Source organism: Nestor notabilis, unplaced genomic scaffold (genome assembly GCF_000696875.1).
Source record: "Nestor notabilis isolate BGI_N333 unplaced genomic scaffold, ASM69687v1 scaffold16559, whole genome shotgun sequence".
Taxonomy (NCBI): Eukaryota; Metazoa; Chordata; class Aves; order Psittaciformes; family Psittacidae; genus Nestor; species Nestor notabilis.
In genome coordinates, this window is record NW_009944231.1 from 6,624 (window position 1) to 24,585 (window position 17,962).

At 54.8% G+C, this 17,962-nt stretch overlaps 1 protein-coding gene across 1 annotated transcript in view; it reads right to left on the reverse strand.

The window, feature by feature from the left end:
• DSCAML1 (Down syndrome cell adhesion molecule like 1) overlaps nt 1-17,962 on the reverse strand; it is a gene marked incomplete at both ends in the record, with an annotated part of 25,935 nt that overhangs the window by 4,491 nt on the left and 3,482 nt on the right. The window contains 18 exons of the mRNA XM_010022349.1: nt 751-849; nt 1,141-1,304; nt 1,396-1,513; nt 1,726-1,879; nt 3,141-3,280; nt 4,027-4,182; nt 4,264-4,410; nt 5,498-5,738; nt 6,610-6,680; nt 6,839-7,006; nt 7,379-7,507; nt 7,621-7,717; nt 7,929-8,128; nt 12,128-12,304; nt 12,386-12,505; nt 12,789-13,067; nt 15,651-15,923; nt 17,705-17,962. Of these exons, the coding sequence (XP_010020651.1) occupies nt 751-849; nt 1,141-1,304; nt 1,396-1,513; nt 1,726-1,879; nt 3,141-3,280; nt 4,027-4,182; nt 4,264-4,410; nt 5,498-5,738; nt 6,610-6,680; nt 6,839-7,006; nt 7,379-7,507; nt 7,621-7,717; nt 7,929-8,128; nt 12,128-12,304; nt 12,386-12,505; nt 12,789-13,067; nt 15,651-15,923; nt 17,705-17,962 (2,991 nt within the window). The remainder of the gene's footprint in view (nt 1-750; nt 850-1,140; nt 1,305-1,395; nt 1,514-1,725; nt 1,880-3,140; nt 3,281-4,026; nt 4,183-4,263; nt 4,411-5,497; nt 5,739-6,609; nt 6,681-6,838; nt 7,007-7,378; nt 7,508-7,620; nt 7,718-7,928; nt 8,129-12,127; nt 12,305-12,385; nt 12,506-12,788; nt 13,068-15,650; nt 15,924-17,704) is intronic.

A 17,962-nucleotide genomic window follows, 5' to 3' on the forward strand; every position in this document is an offset into this window, starting at 1 on the left:
TCTTTCCCAGCGAGGTCAAAATCGGCTCTGCCACCCCACACCACCCGCAGTGCTGGCACCCTGGCGCCTGCCACCCCTTATTTATTTACCTTGGACATGCAGCATGTTTTTAATATTTCTAATCCAATTATAACCAAATTTATCAACAGAGTCCGCTGGAGTGAAAGGCTGCTGGCTGGGGAGATTTGCTTGTAATTACTTTCATGCTTTTAATTAATTGTAAGCGAGGTCTCCTTCCTCGCTCCCTGCTCCCCCCTCCACATGCAGCTGCTTCAACGTATAATTCATGAGATGAATCAGAGCAGAAAGGAGGCTCTGGAAAGAAGGAATGCTCCTGGAGCCCTCCTAAAGCCCCCAGCCTCACAGAAACTGCAAGGGGAACAAATTCTACCCTGATGGGATCAGACTTGCACAGTGCTGGGGACACACTGGGGCTGGCCCTGGCCACCAGCACCTGAGCAATTAGTGACACACTCTTCATTACCTACTTCAGTCCCTGTGTCTTGCCCAAAAGACCTTGCAGCCCCCTCATTAGGACCAGCAGCCTCCTACAAGCTCAGAAGCATCAGCCTTACTCTGGAGCATTTCCGAGAGGGGGAAACTGAGGCGCACTGCGACAAAAGTGAACGCACAGCCTGAAAGCACACACCATGAGCCTTGTCCCCTGGTGCCAGGACCAGAGGCACCCTCTGCTCTGGGATGGGTGTTATATGGTGCTGGTGCCAGCCCTGTCACTCACAGAAGCCGTACCTCGGATGGAGCTGCCCCCGTTGTCCCCAGGAATCCAGGCCAGTGTGATGGATGATGCCGAGGTCTTGGACACGGTCAGGCGGGGTTGGTCGGGGGGCACTAGGGAAGAGGGAAAAGCACATGGACTCCTCGCACACTTCAGCTAGAAGTACCCTGAATTGTGCCCCTTAAAAGAGGAAACACCAACAGGACCTGCTGCTGCTCAGCCTAGGACCAGCAAGAGCCCTCGCGCAGCAAAGCCTCTGCAGCGCTTTACTCCACCAAGAGCAGTGGATGAGCCAAAGCACGAGCTCACTGCACTGTCTGCGAGATGAAGCGTGTCCATGCAGGGCACTTGCTCCTAGATGAAGCCATGGGACCACAGGCTCCCCCTTGACCAGCGCCCCTCACCTTGGACCAGCAGGTTGATGATGATGGTGTCGAAGCCCCACGTGTTGGTGGCAGTGCAGGTGTAGTACCCCGAGTCCTCCGCTTTCACCGAGCGCAGCACCAGCGTGCCATTGGCCTGGATCAGGCGATGGCCATCCACCGTCACCGGGATGGCAGAGTCCTCGCTGCCAGGAGAGGTGAGGGGACATCAGCCATGCACAGCACAGCCAGGGTGACAGTCCCCGGCTGCGGCATGGCCGGCAGCACACTCAGTACCTGTCCTTGGTCCACTTGATGGCAGGTACTGGCTCCCCAACAGAGTTGCATGGCAGCCTCACATCCTTCATCCATGGGGTGGTGACGGTGCCTCCGAAGGAGATGATCTTGGCAGGGGCTTTGGGGCAAGGAGGAGGTCAGCCTGGGGGCAAGCCCCATGCATGGACCCCCCTCAATGTATAACCAGGGCTGAGACCACCCGTGCTGCCCTTCCTCTGCCCAGGCACAAGGCACCCCAGTTGTCCCTTGCTCCAGCCACAGCAACCCTATGGGCAGGGGACAGCAGAGTCAGGGTGCCTGTGTCCTCATGAGCTGGTGCCCCCCATGTACCTTTCCCAGCAGGCTCGATGGTGACCTTCTCGCTGATGTTGCCGCGGCCAGCGGAGGTGACGGCGGCCACCCAGAGCATGTACTGCTGCCCACGGTTCAGGTGGGCAATGCGGTAGAAGAGTTGGTCAGGGCTGGTCTCATACTCACTGGGAGCCTGTGGAGAGAGAGACCGGAGAAGGTACAGCCTCTGTGAGACCCTCACCCCATCAACGGCACCCCAGGAGCACCATCAGCCCAGGCCAACACAAGTCAGTGCAGTGCTTGAGATATAGCTGCCTTGGGGCCAGCTGCCTGCACCGGGGCAGACCCAGTATTCCCAGCCAGAGCATCCCTCCCATCCCCACTCCTCAAGGTGCTGCGGGTTTGCTCCCAGGCAGCGGTTTGGCTCTGCCTGGAGTTCCTCAAAGCCGGTGTAAACTGGCTGGTGTCGTGATTTCCGCAGGGAGCCCAGGCCGGAGCCCGAGGAACAGATGGCTTGGTTTGGATGGCATGGTTTGTTCCTGGGTAAGGACGCTTCCCTGGCTACCTACCGAGCTGCAGTGAGAGCTGGGCATGGAGGCAAAACCTGGCCAGGCTGCCAAAACTCCTTTGTGGTCACACTGAGCAGCCAAAACCCTGCATGGGCTCATCTCCTGCATGGCCCAAAGTGGCTGTCCCCAGCCCCATGGTGGTACTCCATGGGTAGAGAGGCTGTATGCAAGCGCCACGACCAGTCTCTATCACACCGGGGTCAAAGCCACCCTGCCCCAAGCCCAGCCCTGCCAGGGCTGCCCCACCACACTGACACCAGTCAGGGAACAGGTTGCTCCCCTTTCCATGGGATGGATGAGATATTTCTGTGTGCACACAGTTATCTGTGCATTCACCACCCTCAAGTTCATGCCCTTGTGGGGCCCGCAGATGTAAAAGCACCCTACAAGCAGACACCCATGTGAATATTGTATATGATACATAATTTTTTTTACCCAAATGACAGTTTTGACAAGATGCCAAGAAAACAATATCGGATCCCAGCGGTTTTACCAGTTGCTTTGATGAAAAGATTATGTTGCCCTGGAAACCAGAGGCTCACATAGTGAAATGAGTTTGAGAAGGAGCTTTTGATGAGCACTAGTCTGCAGACCTCCCATCAACCTCTCCCTCACGCTGGAAGGATGAGGCCAGGTTTGACTTCTATTTCATTTTTGGTCATCTGCTGGCCTAGTTCCCCTTCTAAGCAGGGTAGATGATGGAGAAAGGGACAGAAAGACAACGGGACTATGCCCTGCTGCTGGTGCAACCCTGCAGTGCATGGACATGGCCCAAGGAAACTTTGCTGCTGCTGCTGCCTGGCATCGGCCCTCCCTCCAATTCCTGCTCGGCTGGCTCAGTGTTCCTCCAGCACACCCTGGTGATTCCCCATCCCCATCCCGTACCGGCTGCCCCGAGCCGGGGCTGGAGCAGAAGATGGTGTACTTCCGAATGATGCCGTTGGGCTTGGCCGGAGGCAGCCAGGACACCACCACACTGCTGGCAGAGGATGGGACAGCCTTGATGCCAGCCGGGGGACCTGGAACTGAAGAAGGGATGAATGAGGCAGAGTTGGTGCCAGGAGGTCTCTGAGGTCTCTGCCCAGCCCAGCAAGGTGGAAGCACCCCAACTGCTCGATGGGGAGGAGCTGCAATGGCATTTCCACATGAGCATTGTGTCTGCAGGCATGCAGTCACTCTGCGGTCACCCCACTGCCTGCAGACACCTCTGTGCATGGGTGCTAAGCTGGAGGTAAGAGGGTTAAATACAGCCTAGGCTCTGGTTTATAAACTGTGATTGGCTTTCAATGGCATCTCCTTAATCTGCCCGAGTGGCTCAGCCTTTCCCTGCTCGCTGCGTTCCCCCAGCATCTGGTGCTTTCCACGACACCACAGCAGCCCATGGGCCCAGGAAACGCTGTGCTACCGAGCTAATGGCACTAAAGTAGGGCAGGCTGAGGTGTAAATATTTAACTATCCACACTTAGGGGAAAGGAAACAAAAGAGAAAGGGAAATGCCCTGCCCGTGGCTGTACACAGGGGTTTCCTCTGGGACCTCACAGCACTCCAGCCCTTCCCCTGTGAATATAGCGCCATAGCAAGAGCAACTGCTCCCATCCCCTGCAACATGCTGCAGCCCCAAGTGATGGCAGCAAGACCCAAGTGGGCTGGGGCTGTATTAGGGGATGGCTCAGGCTCTGCTGCCAGGGAGCAGCAGCCAAGCACCATGCAGAAGGGCAGCACTGGGACCTTTCCTCCCTTCCCGGCTGGGGATCTGGGTAGCACCACTTACTGTCCTCCTTGGTCTGGATATAGAGCACGCTGCTGCGGACGCCATCGCCAGCCTGGGTGTACGCCAGCACCTGCACGCTGTAGTTGGTGAACTTCTCCATGCCCCGCAGCTCCACACGCTCCCGCGTGGTCGTGATGTTCTGCATCTCACCCCATTCTGCAGGGAGACAAGTCCCATCAGCCCTATGCCACCACCTGCCTGGGTCCCCCACACCACCCGCTCTCCACCAGCGCTCACCTCCATCCAAGTAGAGGGACCAGAAGATGACCCGATATCCCTTGAGCACCCCATTGAGGGTGCTGCGCGGGGGCTCCGACCAGGAGATCACGGCCACATCCGATGTGATGGAGATGGCCCTCACGTTCTCGGGGGGCTGGCTGGGAACTGAGGAGGGGATGGACGGGGAGGACATAGTCTAGTGTAAAGCATCCCTGCCCATAGCAAAGGGCTTGGAACGAGATGATCTTAAGGTCCTTTCCAGCCCAAACCATCCTAACGATTCTATGGCAATCAATCAGCACAAGAATGGAAGGGAGGCATGTGTCTGGCAGATGCTGTGCTGAAGGAGCCATGTTCCATGGGTCAGCCACCCCAATTGCACCCCATTGCGCTGTTGCCCTTCCTGCCCCAGCTTCATGACCCCCTGGAGCCAGTCCAGCCCAGCACACCGGGCACTATGTGTTGGTTTGCCTCCTGGACCTCCTAGGTGGGTGCAAGCCCCATGCTCAAGAGGACAGGAAGGCTGGTGGGACATGCTGTTTTTCCCAACAAGGGGAGAGCGGGATTGATGGCTGGATGTGAGGTAATTAGATCCCATTGCCCCCTAAGAGGTAACTCTAATTTTTATGAGCATTTAAATGATAATACATCACCGTAACGATCCTCTTTGAAAATGGTTATTGTTTCATATTACTTAGGTGCAAAAATATAAGCACCATGTAATTAGGGACAGAGCATAATAAACTAATACAGATAGTCCTTTTGAACAAAATGAAGGTAATATAATTACGGAAAAGACACTATTGCTAAAACAGGGGCCCTTGAATACCCCAGGAGGAGTGCTAATGCAGCCAGGAAATGATCATGGTTTGACAGGCTAACGAGAGCCTTAATTAAGTATGAAAAACTGCTGAGCAAACGCACCACAAAACTTTTTCCTCACTGTTCTTAAAAGGACCAAGGCCACCAGCGATCCCTCCTCAACAGAAACCTCCCTGGCACTGTGGCAACATCCAAATCCACCTTGAAATCCCCCTAATTGCACCAGAAACCCAGTGCTGAGAGTTTCCTGGCATCCCCGTGCTCACAACTGCTCCCCAGGGCGATGGTGAGCGTGCGCACACATGCAGGCAGCCCAGAGCCAAATGCTGCTGGTGGGCAGCAACCTGCCTGGGACAGAGCAGGGAGTTCCTAAGGGGGGGATCTGGCACAGGGAGCAGGGGAACCACCCACCCCAGGGATGGAGCCTTACCGTCCTCCAGCGTGGTGGCATTGATCTCGCTGGACGATGGTCCTGTCCCCGCGCGGTTGAACGCCTGCACCACCACCCCGTACTGTGCGAACTTCTTCAGGTTGTCCAGTGTGTAGACCTCGCTGTCCCCCGTGGCCTTCATCTCCACGATGCTGTACTGCCCATTGCTGCCCGGGCTATTCTCCCGGTAGCCGATCTGATAGCCACGGATCACCCCATTCTGCAGCTCCTTCTTCGGTGCCTGAGGGGTGCAAGGAGCAGCAGTGTCACACAGGGCTCCCATGCCCCCACCACCTCTCCCCAGCAGCTTTTCCCAATGCTTTCAGGTTTTCTCTCCCCACACACTGCTCTTGGTTGCACATGCTGAATGGCAGAACAGTGATGACAAAGGTCCAGCGGGTCCTTGGAAGCCAGCAGAGAAGAAAGCGATGTGCCCAGCCAGCACCATTCCCCAACTGCAGCAGCTCAATGGGAAGAGGGAAAATCCTCAAGTCTAACAGCCTTAAAATCAAGCAAGGCCAGGATGAGATCAATCTTAACAATATTTCTCCAAAGCATTAAGAAATCAATAGGGTTGATTGCAAATTTATGTCACAAAGCCAGGGAGATCCATCTTGCTGAAATACTCTTAAAACAAAGTGACTTATCTTTCAAGTGAACCTTATCTTCCCATTAATCTGTTTTTCAGTGCTTAAGGGGAGGGAGGAGAAGCTGGAACCCTAAATTTATTGACTTACCGGTTCTTTACGAAGTCCTAACTTTATAATCAATTTATTTTTTCATTATGCAGCTTTGGAAAAATAAATCCAATTCTCAGTTTTATTGATCTCTGCTCAAACACTTTGCAACGCAGCACCTGGGCTTTTACATTTTTACCCTCGCTCCCCCATGGACATCCTATGAGATAATGAGCTTGTTACAAAATGTGATTAATAGGCACCCGGTGCAACGAGCTGAGCTCACACCCAGCCTGCAAGTTTTCACTTACATTTCCACTGACATAAGGCCAGGTCCCAGGACAAGCCACCACTGCAGAGGCTCAGGATGGCATCTGGTGCTGCCCAAGTGCCCGTGACCGGGGACAGCCCACGCACCACCCCAGTCCTGCTCACCTTCCATGTCACCTGGATGCTCTGGGATGTCATCGGCTGCAAGGTGACGTCCATCGGAGGCCCATCGGGAGCTGCGGAGAAACAGACCCAAGAGAACATGTTGAGAAGCATCAGGGAAAGGACCTCCTCATCAGGAAATACTAGCTTCAAGAGCTGTGCCACAGCCCGATTCACTCATACAACCCCCGTCCAGCAGCCCCATGCCCATGCTGGGAGCCAGGAGCGGTACCTGCTTCCTCTGTGCTGATGGTGAGCTCCTTGCTCGGCTCACTGCGCCCGATCTTGTTGAAGGAGTACATGCGGATGCTGTACACGGAGGCCGGGTGCAGGTCCACGATGTTTGCCTGGTTGATGGTCGGGGAGATGTTGCGTGTAGACTGCTTAAAATCCCAGGAATCTGGCAAAGCGAGATGGGAGGATGAGCACCCGAATCCTGCCCTGGGGTCTGCGGCACCAAGGGGTCCATGCTCAGGCAGGTGAAGCCCCCAGGCAACTCTGACTTTCATCTCCAGCCTCCACAGAGAGGTGCTGCTTCCCCCTCCTCGCTGTTGTGCAGGCTGGGGCTGGCTTTTGCAAATATTGTCTCTTTTAATATTCCCTTTCAAATGCTCCCATCCAACAGAAATTAACATATTTCATTAATGCTGCTCTCTCCTTTCTTCATCAAAGGAACTGGGATACAGACTATTCCCTTGGAGGTGCCAGGACACAGCAGCCACAGCACAGCCCCATGGGGAGGGGAGGAAAAGGGAGGGTGGCCATCACCTACCTGACTTGTTCTTGTACTCAATATCGAACCCGGTGATGATGCTGTTGCCATCAAACCGCTGCGTCCATCGCAGGTTCATACTACGGGCTTTCACCTCCCGGATCTCCAGCTCTGGTGGGTCAGGGGGCTCTTGGGGACACAGGGGCAGGTTAGGGGTGACAGGGACAGAAGCCCCTTGGGAGCAGGGGGACCCTCACAGCGAGGCTTTCCACCCAGGGGCTCACACACAGAGGAGTGAGTACCTTGAACGGTGAGCTGGATCAAGCCTCTGTCCTCGCCATAGGAGTTGATGGCATGACAGGAGAAGAAGACCGAGTCCCCACGGTCAGCTGGTTTCAGCTGCGAATGTTTCAGGGAGAGAAGAGGAGCCAATTCAAAGTGAGCTGCCCCGAGCATCATGCCCCTGGCTTTCCCCAGTGCCACAGCCTGCTCCCAGCCCTGCAGGAGCTGCACCCACCGAGACAGATCACCCTCCAAACCTCCTGTCCCCTGGCTCAGATCCATGCAAGGCACTAGGCAGCCCAGGTGGGTGCAAGACCCAAGCTCTCACCTTGAGGGTGGAGATGACCTCGTCGCCGTTGTCCTTGGTGGTGATGGCGTAGCGCATGTTGCGGTCAGGGTCGATGACGGTGTCGCCCTTCTCCCAGCGGATGATGATGGGCCGCTCTCCCCGCGCAGTGCAGTTGAGCTCCTTGGTCTGCCCCTTGATGGCGATGGTGGTGTTGGGGTGGGAGGTGATCATGGCCGGGACTGCAGGGAGGCAGGGGGTCACCGGGTGCCACTCTCGACTGCCCAGGGCCAGCACAGACCCCACCAGCGTGAATGCGGGTCTCACCAGGAGGCCACGCAGCCCGGAGTGGAATCGTCTCGCTGCATTATACAGCTCAGGATCATAAAATAATGAAGCAGATAAATTTTATAATGCATAGCATTACACTGGGGTAGACAATAAAACGTGAAAGACAAATAACCAAGTGCACACTATAATGAAGAGAAAGCCTCCAGTCTGAGACGTGCGGGTATGAATTATTGACTAAGGTTTTACACTCCCGAGGATGAGAGGAAGAATGTTTTCCATCACAGATTTGCATAATTCACTCATATAAACCTGGGCAGAATATAGAGTGCCATTTCACATCTGCAAGACTGCCTTTGCATTGCAGATACCACAGATGATATTTTTTTACCCACAACCGCCCCAATACACAAAAGAGGACGGTGGGGAGCCCCGCACCCTGCTCACCACCCGATGGGCTGCAGCACCCAGTGCGGGCACATCCCAGTGCTGCCCAAGCAGCATGATCAGGAATGGCCCGTGGGACAGCACAACTCCCTTGGTGCCAGCAAGCACCCACAGCTCTGGCAAGAAGCTGCCTCCTCCTGTCCCCATGTGCTGCAGCAGCACTTCTTGCTGTGAGGGGTGGCTGTAACTTCCCCACAGCCTCACTGCTCCAAAGCCAAGCCCTGGTGCTGCCTTGGTGCCATGCAGTGGGACAGTCACAGTGTGCACTACGCAGGGGACATGGGCTGGGGGGCCAGGGCAGCATGGGTAAGCAGATAAAAATGTAATGCATAAACAAACAGCACTGCTGAGTCCCACAGTAATATATGGTAATGACGATCCGCAAAGGCAACACACACTGTTATAATGGGACACAAGAGGCTCTAATGAGCTACGACTTCTCGGCTTTTTGTGGCAATGTAATTCAATTAACAGCTAAGGCAACCTTTCCTCCCGAGCTGCTGGTGTTTGAGGGGTGCAGGGCAGGCACCCACATGACTGGGACAGAGTGATGCCCAGTGTGGTGCCCACTGGCAGTGCCCCATGGCAATCCTGTCTTGAGAGGAGCACAGCCACCCATAAACAAAGAGCAGGGATGCTGGGACAGTGCTTGGACATGTAGTCCAGGACATGGCAAACCAAGAGCTACAAGAAACAGAGCAAGACTTCTCCTGGCTCTGCCCCATCCTGTCCTAAGCTGTGTGCACATCTTCGTTCAGCCCCAGTGCCTCTGCCTGCCTGCAGCCTGAAGCCAGCACTATGCCAGGGAGAGGGGCAGGCATGGGCACAGGGGGCTGCTCCCCTGCATTCAAACCTTCCTCTAGCCCAGGCTGGAGGCCAGTGCGGTGCAGAGGGGGTGCATGGCCACAGACGCCAAAGGGGCAGGACAGGGCTGCAGCAGCTGTGGAGGCACTAGCCCTTTCCTGGAGAGCAGTGGCCCCGGGAGAGGAGCTCCGTTTCAGGCTCTGCTTCGCTGAAATGCACTTATTGATGTTTGATTAAAAGCAGCTCCTTGGATGTAAACATATCAACTTCTCTCAATTGATGGGGTCCCAGGAGAGCGGCACGCAGTCCAGAGCAGGGGAAGCGGCAGAACGAGCCATAAGAAAACCCCAATCAGCCATGCAGACAGCACAGACTGGGGTGCAGAGGCAGTACCTCTTGCACTCCAGTACTGGACACATGCCCTGAGGCAGCTCTGCTGCTCACAGAGGGACAGCATCACTTGGGACTGACCACAAGACCCTCTGAGGGCTGCACCTCTGGGTGCAGGGACATCAGTAACACTGGTTCCATGCTGCCAGAGCTAGGTCAGTGCTGCTGTGCAAACAGGCTTCCCTCAAGCAGAGCTTGCCTCCAACGCTTTCTCTCCTCCCTGTGCCCAGCCTGCTCCGCTGCCCTGCCAGTGCCACTGCCATGTTAACAATGCCCTGACAAGGGGCTGGTCCCACTTGCTAGGCAGAGATAAGCCTGGCTACAAAGAGAGTCACCAGCTCACTCTGACATCCCGTACCGAGCTGGGGCATGAGCTGCTTCACAGCCTGACAGTGACAACTGAATGAGAACAGTGACAAGGGCTGTGCCTCCCTCGCCCCCCTCTTTCTTGTTTGGAGCCAGCTCTGTGATGTTAATTTGATTGCACCTATTTCAGCTTCCTTTCTACACTGATTAGCTGAGTTCCACCTGAAGCATGAGATTAATTCAAATTGCATGGAAGCAATCAGTTATGCTCTTGCTGTACAGCAGCGAACCTCCAAACGTGGCTGTGCCTATGACATGTGGGCAGTTGCCCTTCTTCCAGCACCCCAGCCAGACCCGCTCACCCAGCATCATGGCACCAGGGAGGATGGGTTAGAGGATCCCCCTCTCCAAGCACTGCCACTGCTCCAGCAGCCCCACACAGCTGGGATGTGACCCTCTCCATCCCACACGCTCTGCTCTCGCCACCTAGCGAGGCATGCAGCCATGTGCTAAATGGCATTTATCACACACCGGTGGTCTCCTCACCTGCGCCCAGCCCAGCAAGCTGTGCTCCTTCGTTCCCATTCCCATCCTCCAGCACTCACCACCTTCCAGACTCTACTGAGTTTCTTTCTAAAGCTGCCTGCACCCAGACGTGAGCCTGAGTGTGGGCACCCAGGGAACCCCAACGGGCTGGACCAAAGCAAGCGCTTTGGGCTGGGGCACTGAGGGTTACACTCCTGGAGTGGTACAACCAAAGCTGGGTAGCTTTCCTTAACCATCACCTGACAAAAGCAGCTCCTCCTGGCACTGGTGTGGCTGCCAGTGCTCAGCAAGCACTGCACTCACTTGTCTGATGCATGACCTGGCTGTCTCGGCTTGTCCCCCGCAGCCCATCGCTGTGGTATCAGGGCAGGGGATGTGCAGATGCAGGCTGGCTGCTCCCCTCTCCCCTGCTGACCATCAGCACCCGTTGTTTGGGCTCTGATTAACTTTCATTTAACTCTGTCCGCAGTGGCTTGGCTTTCCAGGAAAGCCAGCACTGATCTCACTTTAATTGGCCTGACATTTCACTAAACAAACAAAAATCCCAAACTGAAACAAACCAAAGAGCCCCATATAATGCTTAATTGGCTGTGGCGCTTTGTCTACCTATTCATCCAACCCTGTTCAAAGGCGGCAAGGGCTCCAGGAAATGTAAAAGCACATGCATAATAAGGTTACGTGCTATTCAAGTCAGCAAGCAACCTGTCCTGGGATGCAATTACAGCAGATAGCAGGGACAAGGCAACAGTTCAGGCTTGAGACTTCTGCACACTCACTCGGGATTAATCGCCTCGACTTTGTACCTGCGCCTCATTGAAGTGCGTTGTTTGAAGTCGCTCGTTTTGATTCATCAGTCGGTGGGATAAATTACACGGCTGATGGGGAGGGGAGCAGACACCCAGGGAAGCAGGAGGGGATAGGCACCGGGAGAAACACCAGAGAACACAGCACTTGGCTCCACTCTGGAGACACAGAAGCTGCCCAAGAGCAAGTGTGACAGGCTGGTTCCCCCTCCATCACCTCCTTTTTGAGGTCTGAATGCTCACAGCACCAACAATCAAAATAAATAGAGAGGAGCTGGAGATTATGCATTCTGCTGGTAGCAGCAGGAGAGGAATCCAATAATAAGCGCAGCTTAAACATGGTGTCTAGCAACACTTGCCAGCCCATCCCTGTCAGAGTAGCTCAGCTATTTCCTTTCCTCCTGGATGATGTAGATTGATTGCTCAGTTTTATTAAAGACAAAGTGTGTTTAATACAGAAAGGGAAGCAGGTCCCTGGAGGAGCAGAATCAATGCCCTCCCCTGGCCGCGCATCGATCGTGGGGATGCGCTGAGGCCAGAGCCAGGTTGGTGCAGCGGGAACCCTCAGCATGGCTCTGCTGACAAACACCCACCCCACGGCCACAGCCACCTTCACCAGCACGCCCTGTTCCCCCCAGCACCACCCGGGCTACTTACTCTTCACGGTGAGAAACATGGACTTGCTGATGTCCGTGCCCACGCCATTGCTGGCCTGGCAGAGGTAGTAGCCGATGTCCTCCTCCAGCACGTGGCGGATGAGCAGGGAGCTGTTGGGCAGGATCTGGATGCGGCCCGTGAGGGGTATGGGGTGGTACTGCTGGGGGTTGCCGCTTCCTAGGAGGGGACACACAGTACTAGTGAGGCACCGTGCTGAATGGTGCAGTCCCCACCCGTGCTACCGTGTCTCACCCCTACCTTTTGCATGTTTCCACATGACTTTCGGAGGTGGGTAACCATCAACAGAGCAGTTCAGCACCCCAGCTTTTCCGTAAATGCCATCTTGGTTGTTGGGTTGGACCACAAAACGAGGAGGCACTAATTGGAGAGAAAAGATGGTCACTGTAGCAAAATCTCCATCAGCGTTGTGCAGCTCCTCCCTGCCTGTGCACACAGGGGCTCAGCAGCCCTGCTCCTCACCCTTCCTGCCTGCTTCCGTTCCTCTCCTGCAGAGAACAGCATTATCCCCTTCTACTCTTACAACTTATCTCCACTCCCTACCCTGCTACCCATCCCTTGCTGTCCACCGTCTGCAGCAGCAGTGTCAGGACCAGGCTGGGCTGTGCACTGTGCATGGCTGGATGAATCCCATGGCACTCACCCCGCACGATGAGCTGCCGCTCCCGGCTGACCGTGGCAGCGTCGTTGCTGGCAATGCAGGTGTAGTTGCCGTTGTGCTTGAGGGACACGCTGGAGATCTGCAGGGAGCTCATGAACTCCTTGCTCTCGATGGTGACTCCGGAGCCAGAGAGGATGACGTGCCCATCCTTCCTCCAAGTGATGTGGATGGGCATGTCCCCGGAGGAGACCACACAAGGGATGTACAGGAGCTGCCCGATGGAGGCTGGTGGGAACTCAAAGGGCTGGATCAGCGGTGGGACTGTCGAGGGGAGAGGCAGAGCACACTGGAGAACCCATCCAGGGACAGGCTGCAGCAGGGCTTGGGGGAGATGCTGCCCAGAAATTAAGGCAGAGAACAGCAGAAGACTTCTCCCACCTGGCAGAGCCACCATGCTAAGAGCAGGATGGAGAAACACCGCCCTGTGGAGCAGAGCAGAGCAGGCCCTGTTCTGGGGAAGCCCTGGCCACCCCCCTGCGCGTGCCAGCCGAAATTCCGCCTCAGCATTTATCTGCTTGCGGAAAAGGAATTATTAGATGGATGCTTTTCTTAAAGGCACCGGATTCAGAACCAGCCATTATCTTTCTGATAACTTAATTAGGCAACCGCAGCATCTCTGGCAATGTGGGAGGGAGAAGAAAGCGGAGAGAGGGAGACAATTAGCTTAACAAGGCTCAGCACCTGGAAGATGAGATCCTCTTTCCACAGTCTCCATAACTAAATTAGCAGGCTGCCAATTGTCCCTTCGGCAGACATGAGCTGCCCTCTCGTACAGGTGGAGGAGCAGCTCCCTGCCCAGCCCTGGGATCCCATCTCCACCCCATGCCCAGCCCAGCGCATTGCAACCGTCTCTGCTCCAGGGCTCTGCCTGGCCCCAGCCTGGCCAAGTAGCCCCTGCACCTTCTCCAGCTACAGCAACATGGCTCAAGCTGCTGGAGACATGGAGCCAGAGCTGCCTGTTTTCCTTAATTAATGAATAATTAATTGGGAATGCACTGCAGTCTATTGCAGAGCAGGGATGGGCTTGCGGATCTGCGCCTCTCCAAACACGCCCCACCAGCCACTTTGCTGCCTCCAGGAAAAGGACAGGCTCCCTTGGCAGATGAGCTCTCCCTGCTCAAGCTCCCCACCACTGGAGCTTGCAACTCTCCTTCCCAGTTCATTTCCCACTGCAACTCTTTCTCCAGTGCTTCCAGGCTCTCTTGTGTATCTGCAGCAGGACTTGGCCACATGGCCATACATAGCCCAGGACAATGTACAAGGGTCTCCCAGCCCAGCTAGGCACAGCAGCTCTGGAGGGGAGCTTCTGCCTTCCCATGGGGTGAAGCATCACCCCAATGGTGCCCCAGCACTGCTGGCTGCAGAGCATGGCTGGTGTCAGCACCATGGTCCCTGAATTGCTGCGGTCACCCAAGCATGGCAGCATCTAAGCCAGGGCAGGAGTGTCCCTCAGTGCAAGATGGGGAGCAAGGCTGGGGGCTGCTGCACATCCCCACTCCCAGAGGAGCCGCACTGGAAGGGAGCTGTAAAGCTTTTACTGTCACATGCTCGGAAAGACCCTCATAACTCACTCATGGCAGTTAATGTAGTCGCAGGCACTTGTGGCAATAAAAGCTTTGCAGTGCTCCACGCCACCCTGTGCCCCTCACGCTGTGCAGTTACATTTATTCACTCTGCTCTGACTCTCTTCTAGGGCTTTGCAATTCTTTTCCACAGGCCTTTTACCTGCTGGACAAAGCAAACAAGGAATGGAGCAAGCGGGGCAGGGTGTATATCTCGGGCAGCCGTGGAATGAAGAACTGTAGACCCTCTCTCCACACCAGCCCTGCCTGTCCCATTCACCCCAGGAGAAGATCAGCATTTATGCAACTCTGGCCTCTTTTCAAGCCCCAAGGCTCCCACATAGGAGAGGACTTTGTATAAAGTGAGGAAAGCAGGGCTGGCTGTGCCCTGCACTGCAGACCCAAGAGGAGAGAAGTCCTCCCCACACTGCCTTAGGTTATCTGCACTCTACTCTTCCCTTTGCAAAGCCTTGGAGAAGAGCATTAGCTAATCAAGGGGCAGCATCTATAATCAGCTTGATGCACTCTCTTGCTAACCTGATTCCTAATAAGAAAATGGTGGATGGGAGGGGAAGGAGGGGGATCAGAGTAAAATCCAGTCCATAAATACCCTGCTGGGTGAGACAGAGAAAGACAATTGGCCAACTCTGGCCCCAGCACGGCTCTGTTTGTCTAAATGATTTACTGCAAACACCGTGCTGGTGACGGGCAGGGACAACGCGACAACTCTGAACACAGGAGATATGGAGCTCGGCACACATGCAGCACAATCTCAGCGAGTCACTGGGAGGGAATGCATCCGGCTCAATTCATTAGGACTGATAGCTCACTCAATGGGGCTGAATAATTGATGGCCTGGAGAAGCTTTTAAGATGTTCTGTGTGCTCAGAAAACCGAGAGTATTATATTTTAAAAAGCTAACACACAGAGAAAAACATGGGTGAAGGTGATCCAAGCAAAGGTTAGATGTTTTAATACGCTGTGTTTACACTGTAAATCCTTGCTCTGTCGCTTGTAGCGGGAAACGGATACAGCATGGCCTGGGGAAGCTGCTGGCGCAGGTAGCACCATGTACCCACTCCACAGGAGCTGAGCCAGCTCCCCAGGGATGCTGCAGTGGAGCTGAGCTCCCATTGGTGCAGTGTCTGCAGAGCACAGCCACTGCCTGGGCATAAAGTCCCCTGTACAATGTTATCTGCCTCCATCCCATAGCAGAGATGTCTCCAGCACTACTTGGTTGGCCTCTCCATCTGACCCAGGGAAAGCCTCTCCAGCTGCTTACCTTTCACCGTGACGTGGACACTCTGGCTGATGGAGAGCTGGGGCTGGATCAGTACGCTGCACAGATACTCTCCTTCATCCATGCCTTTCTGGACGTCCATCAGCTTAAGAGTCCCGTTTTCAAAGACCACTTGGCGGTGGTTATCGGGCAGCAGCAGAGAGTCCTTGTACCACTTGATGGAGTAATACGGGTACCCGATCACCCTGCAGTTGATGAAAGTGTCCCTACCCGCTACCGCTGTTATGTTCTTCATTGCTCGGATGCTCGGAGGACCTACATAGTGGGGAGGAAGGAAGAGGCAGGCTAGGTTAATTCCGAAGGGCAGTTTGGTTGCACGTAGATCTGCTGCTATTTCAGATGAGCCTCCCAGGCGAAGGAGGTAACCAGAATAGTTGGGGGACAGCCTCGTTTTGGGTGAGGAGCAGGCACAGGCTCCTCTCTGAGCATGTGTGGAGAAAGCGGCTCATTGGCTAGATGTGATAGCTATCACACATGCCTACAGCAGTGCAGCTATGAATGGTGGCTGTGGTCCTCTACCAGCTCCTTTAGCAGTGCTTGCAGCCACAAGGACTGCAGAAGGGCTGGAAAGCGCTCCCCCATCCACAGCCACACTCTGCCTCACTTAGAAGGAAGCTACTTGCTTGTGTCAAACATCCTTGACAAGAGCTTCACCGGGAAGCTGACTTCCACTGGGGAATGTATTTTACCTCCCCTAAAACACACCCCTCTCAGCCTCCCACTGGCAAACTGAGTGTCGCTGAAAAGCCAGACAGTCACCACGTTCTGGCTGGCTCCCTTGCTGGCAGGATGCTGCAGGTGAGTAATTTCAACAAGAGGTTTCATGCATCAATAATTACATTGTTCTCCCAGCCACTGCATAAAAAAGCAGACTAATCTAGAGCTTAACCCTATCTTGACTCCTTGTCCTAAGGGCAGAGCAGGATAACGGCTTAACAGACACTCAGGATAAGCCGATGGATGGTGATTCTCACATTGGGATGTGTTAAAAAGAGCAGGAAAAAAGAAATTAACATCTCACTCTGTGACTGTCTCTTGGGCCTGTCTGAGGGACTTGCTCCATTCCAGGGCAAAAAAAGCCTGAATCTTATCTAGTGACAGCCCATCAAGAGCCAAGAGAGAGGAAAAAGGGAGACAAGGCAATGTCCTCATTGAAAAGGCTGCTCTGGCTTCTCATTGCTGAGGGATGAACTTGCTCCACATTCAGCATGAAACGGCAGCAAAATCCAGACTCTCCTGGGATCTCAGCCAAAAAGCTACTAGATCCATTTCAAACCTGAGACCCAGCAAACACAACCCTTCACCCCTCTTTCTCAGTAGACAAATAAACACTACCTTGTCTCTGTCTTGCTCCCACCTGTAACCTTGGAAGCTTTAATTGTTGATTATGAATGGGCAGGGGCTTATAGCATACCCCATGCCTGAAAGCACTCCCCATAACACACCACGCAAGGCGCTCCAGCCATAATAACATGATGATTAACATGGCCATGGCTTTTAGCAGACAAAGAAAACACAGACATGACAAATCAAATCTCATTTTCCACGATTTCACGTGCTGCCTCATCATCATTTGTCATGTAGATCCCAGTGCCGGTGGGCACGTTCCCTGCCAGGGAGCTGGGCATGGGAGAACACGGGAGAACCAGGATGCTTCTGTGCCTACCATGGCCTTCTCCATGCACACGGTTCCTTGGGGAGGTGTTTGACAAACCCTTGGCAGGGGCTCCATGGGGACAGAGTGGACCCCAATGGGGGTAGGGCTGCCTTTTTGCCCCTGAGAAGCCAAGGTCTGGCTTTCCAAAGCCACCAAGTGCTTTGCACTTCAATTCCTGACTTTAAACATCAGGGAAGCTCAACACTGTGGGCAGGCATGTGAGCAAACGGGGAGCAGGGAATGGGATCGGGGCAGCCAGGGAGACCCCCCGCAGCTGGGAAGAGGATGGAGAGGTGAGGAGGAGCCATCGGCTGGGGAACAGAACACAACCAAAAGCCCAGTACAAGTCCTATTCTGATATTTAAAAGTAGACAGGCACCTCTTACGTTTATTCGCGCTTGGTATTCGGCGCTGCCCACCGAGTTCCGCGCGGTGCACCGGTACACGCCGCCGTCCTTGATCTGCGGGCTCGTCACGTTCATGTGGCTGACCGTGGTGCCGTCCGACATGGTGTACTGGTTGGTGCGGTGCCCGCTGTCCCGCGGGATGGGCTCGTCGTCCAGCGCCCAGGTCACGGTTGGCGGCGGGGCCCCCTTGGCGGCGCACATCAGGGAGAACTGCTCCCCAGGGTTGACCA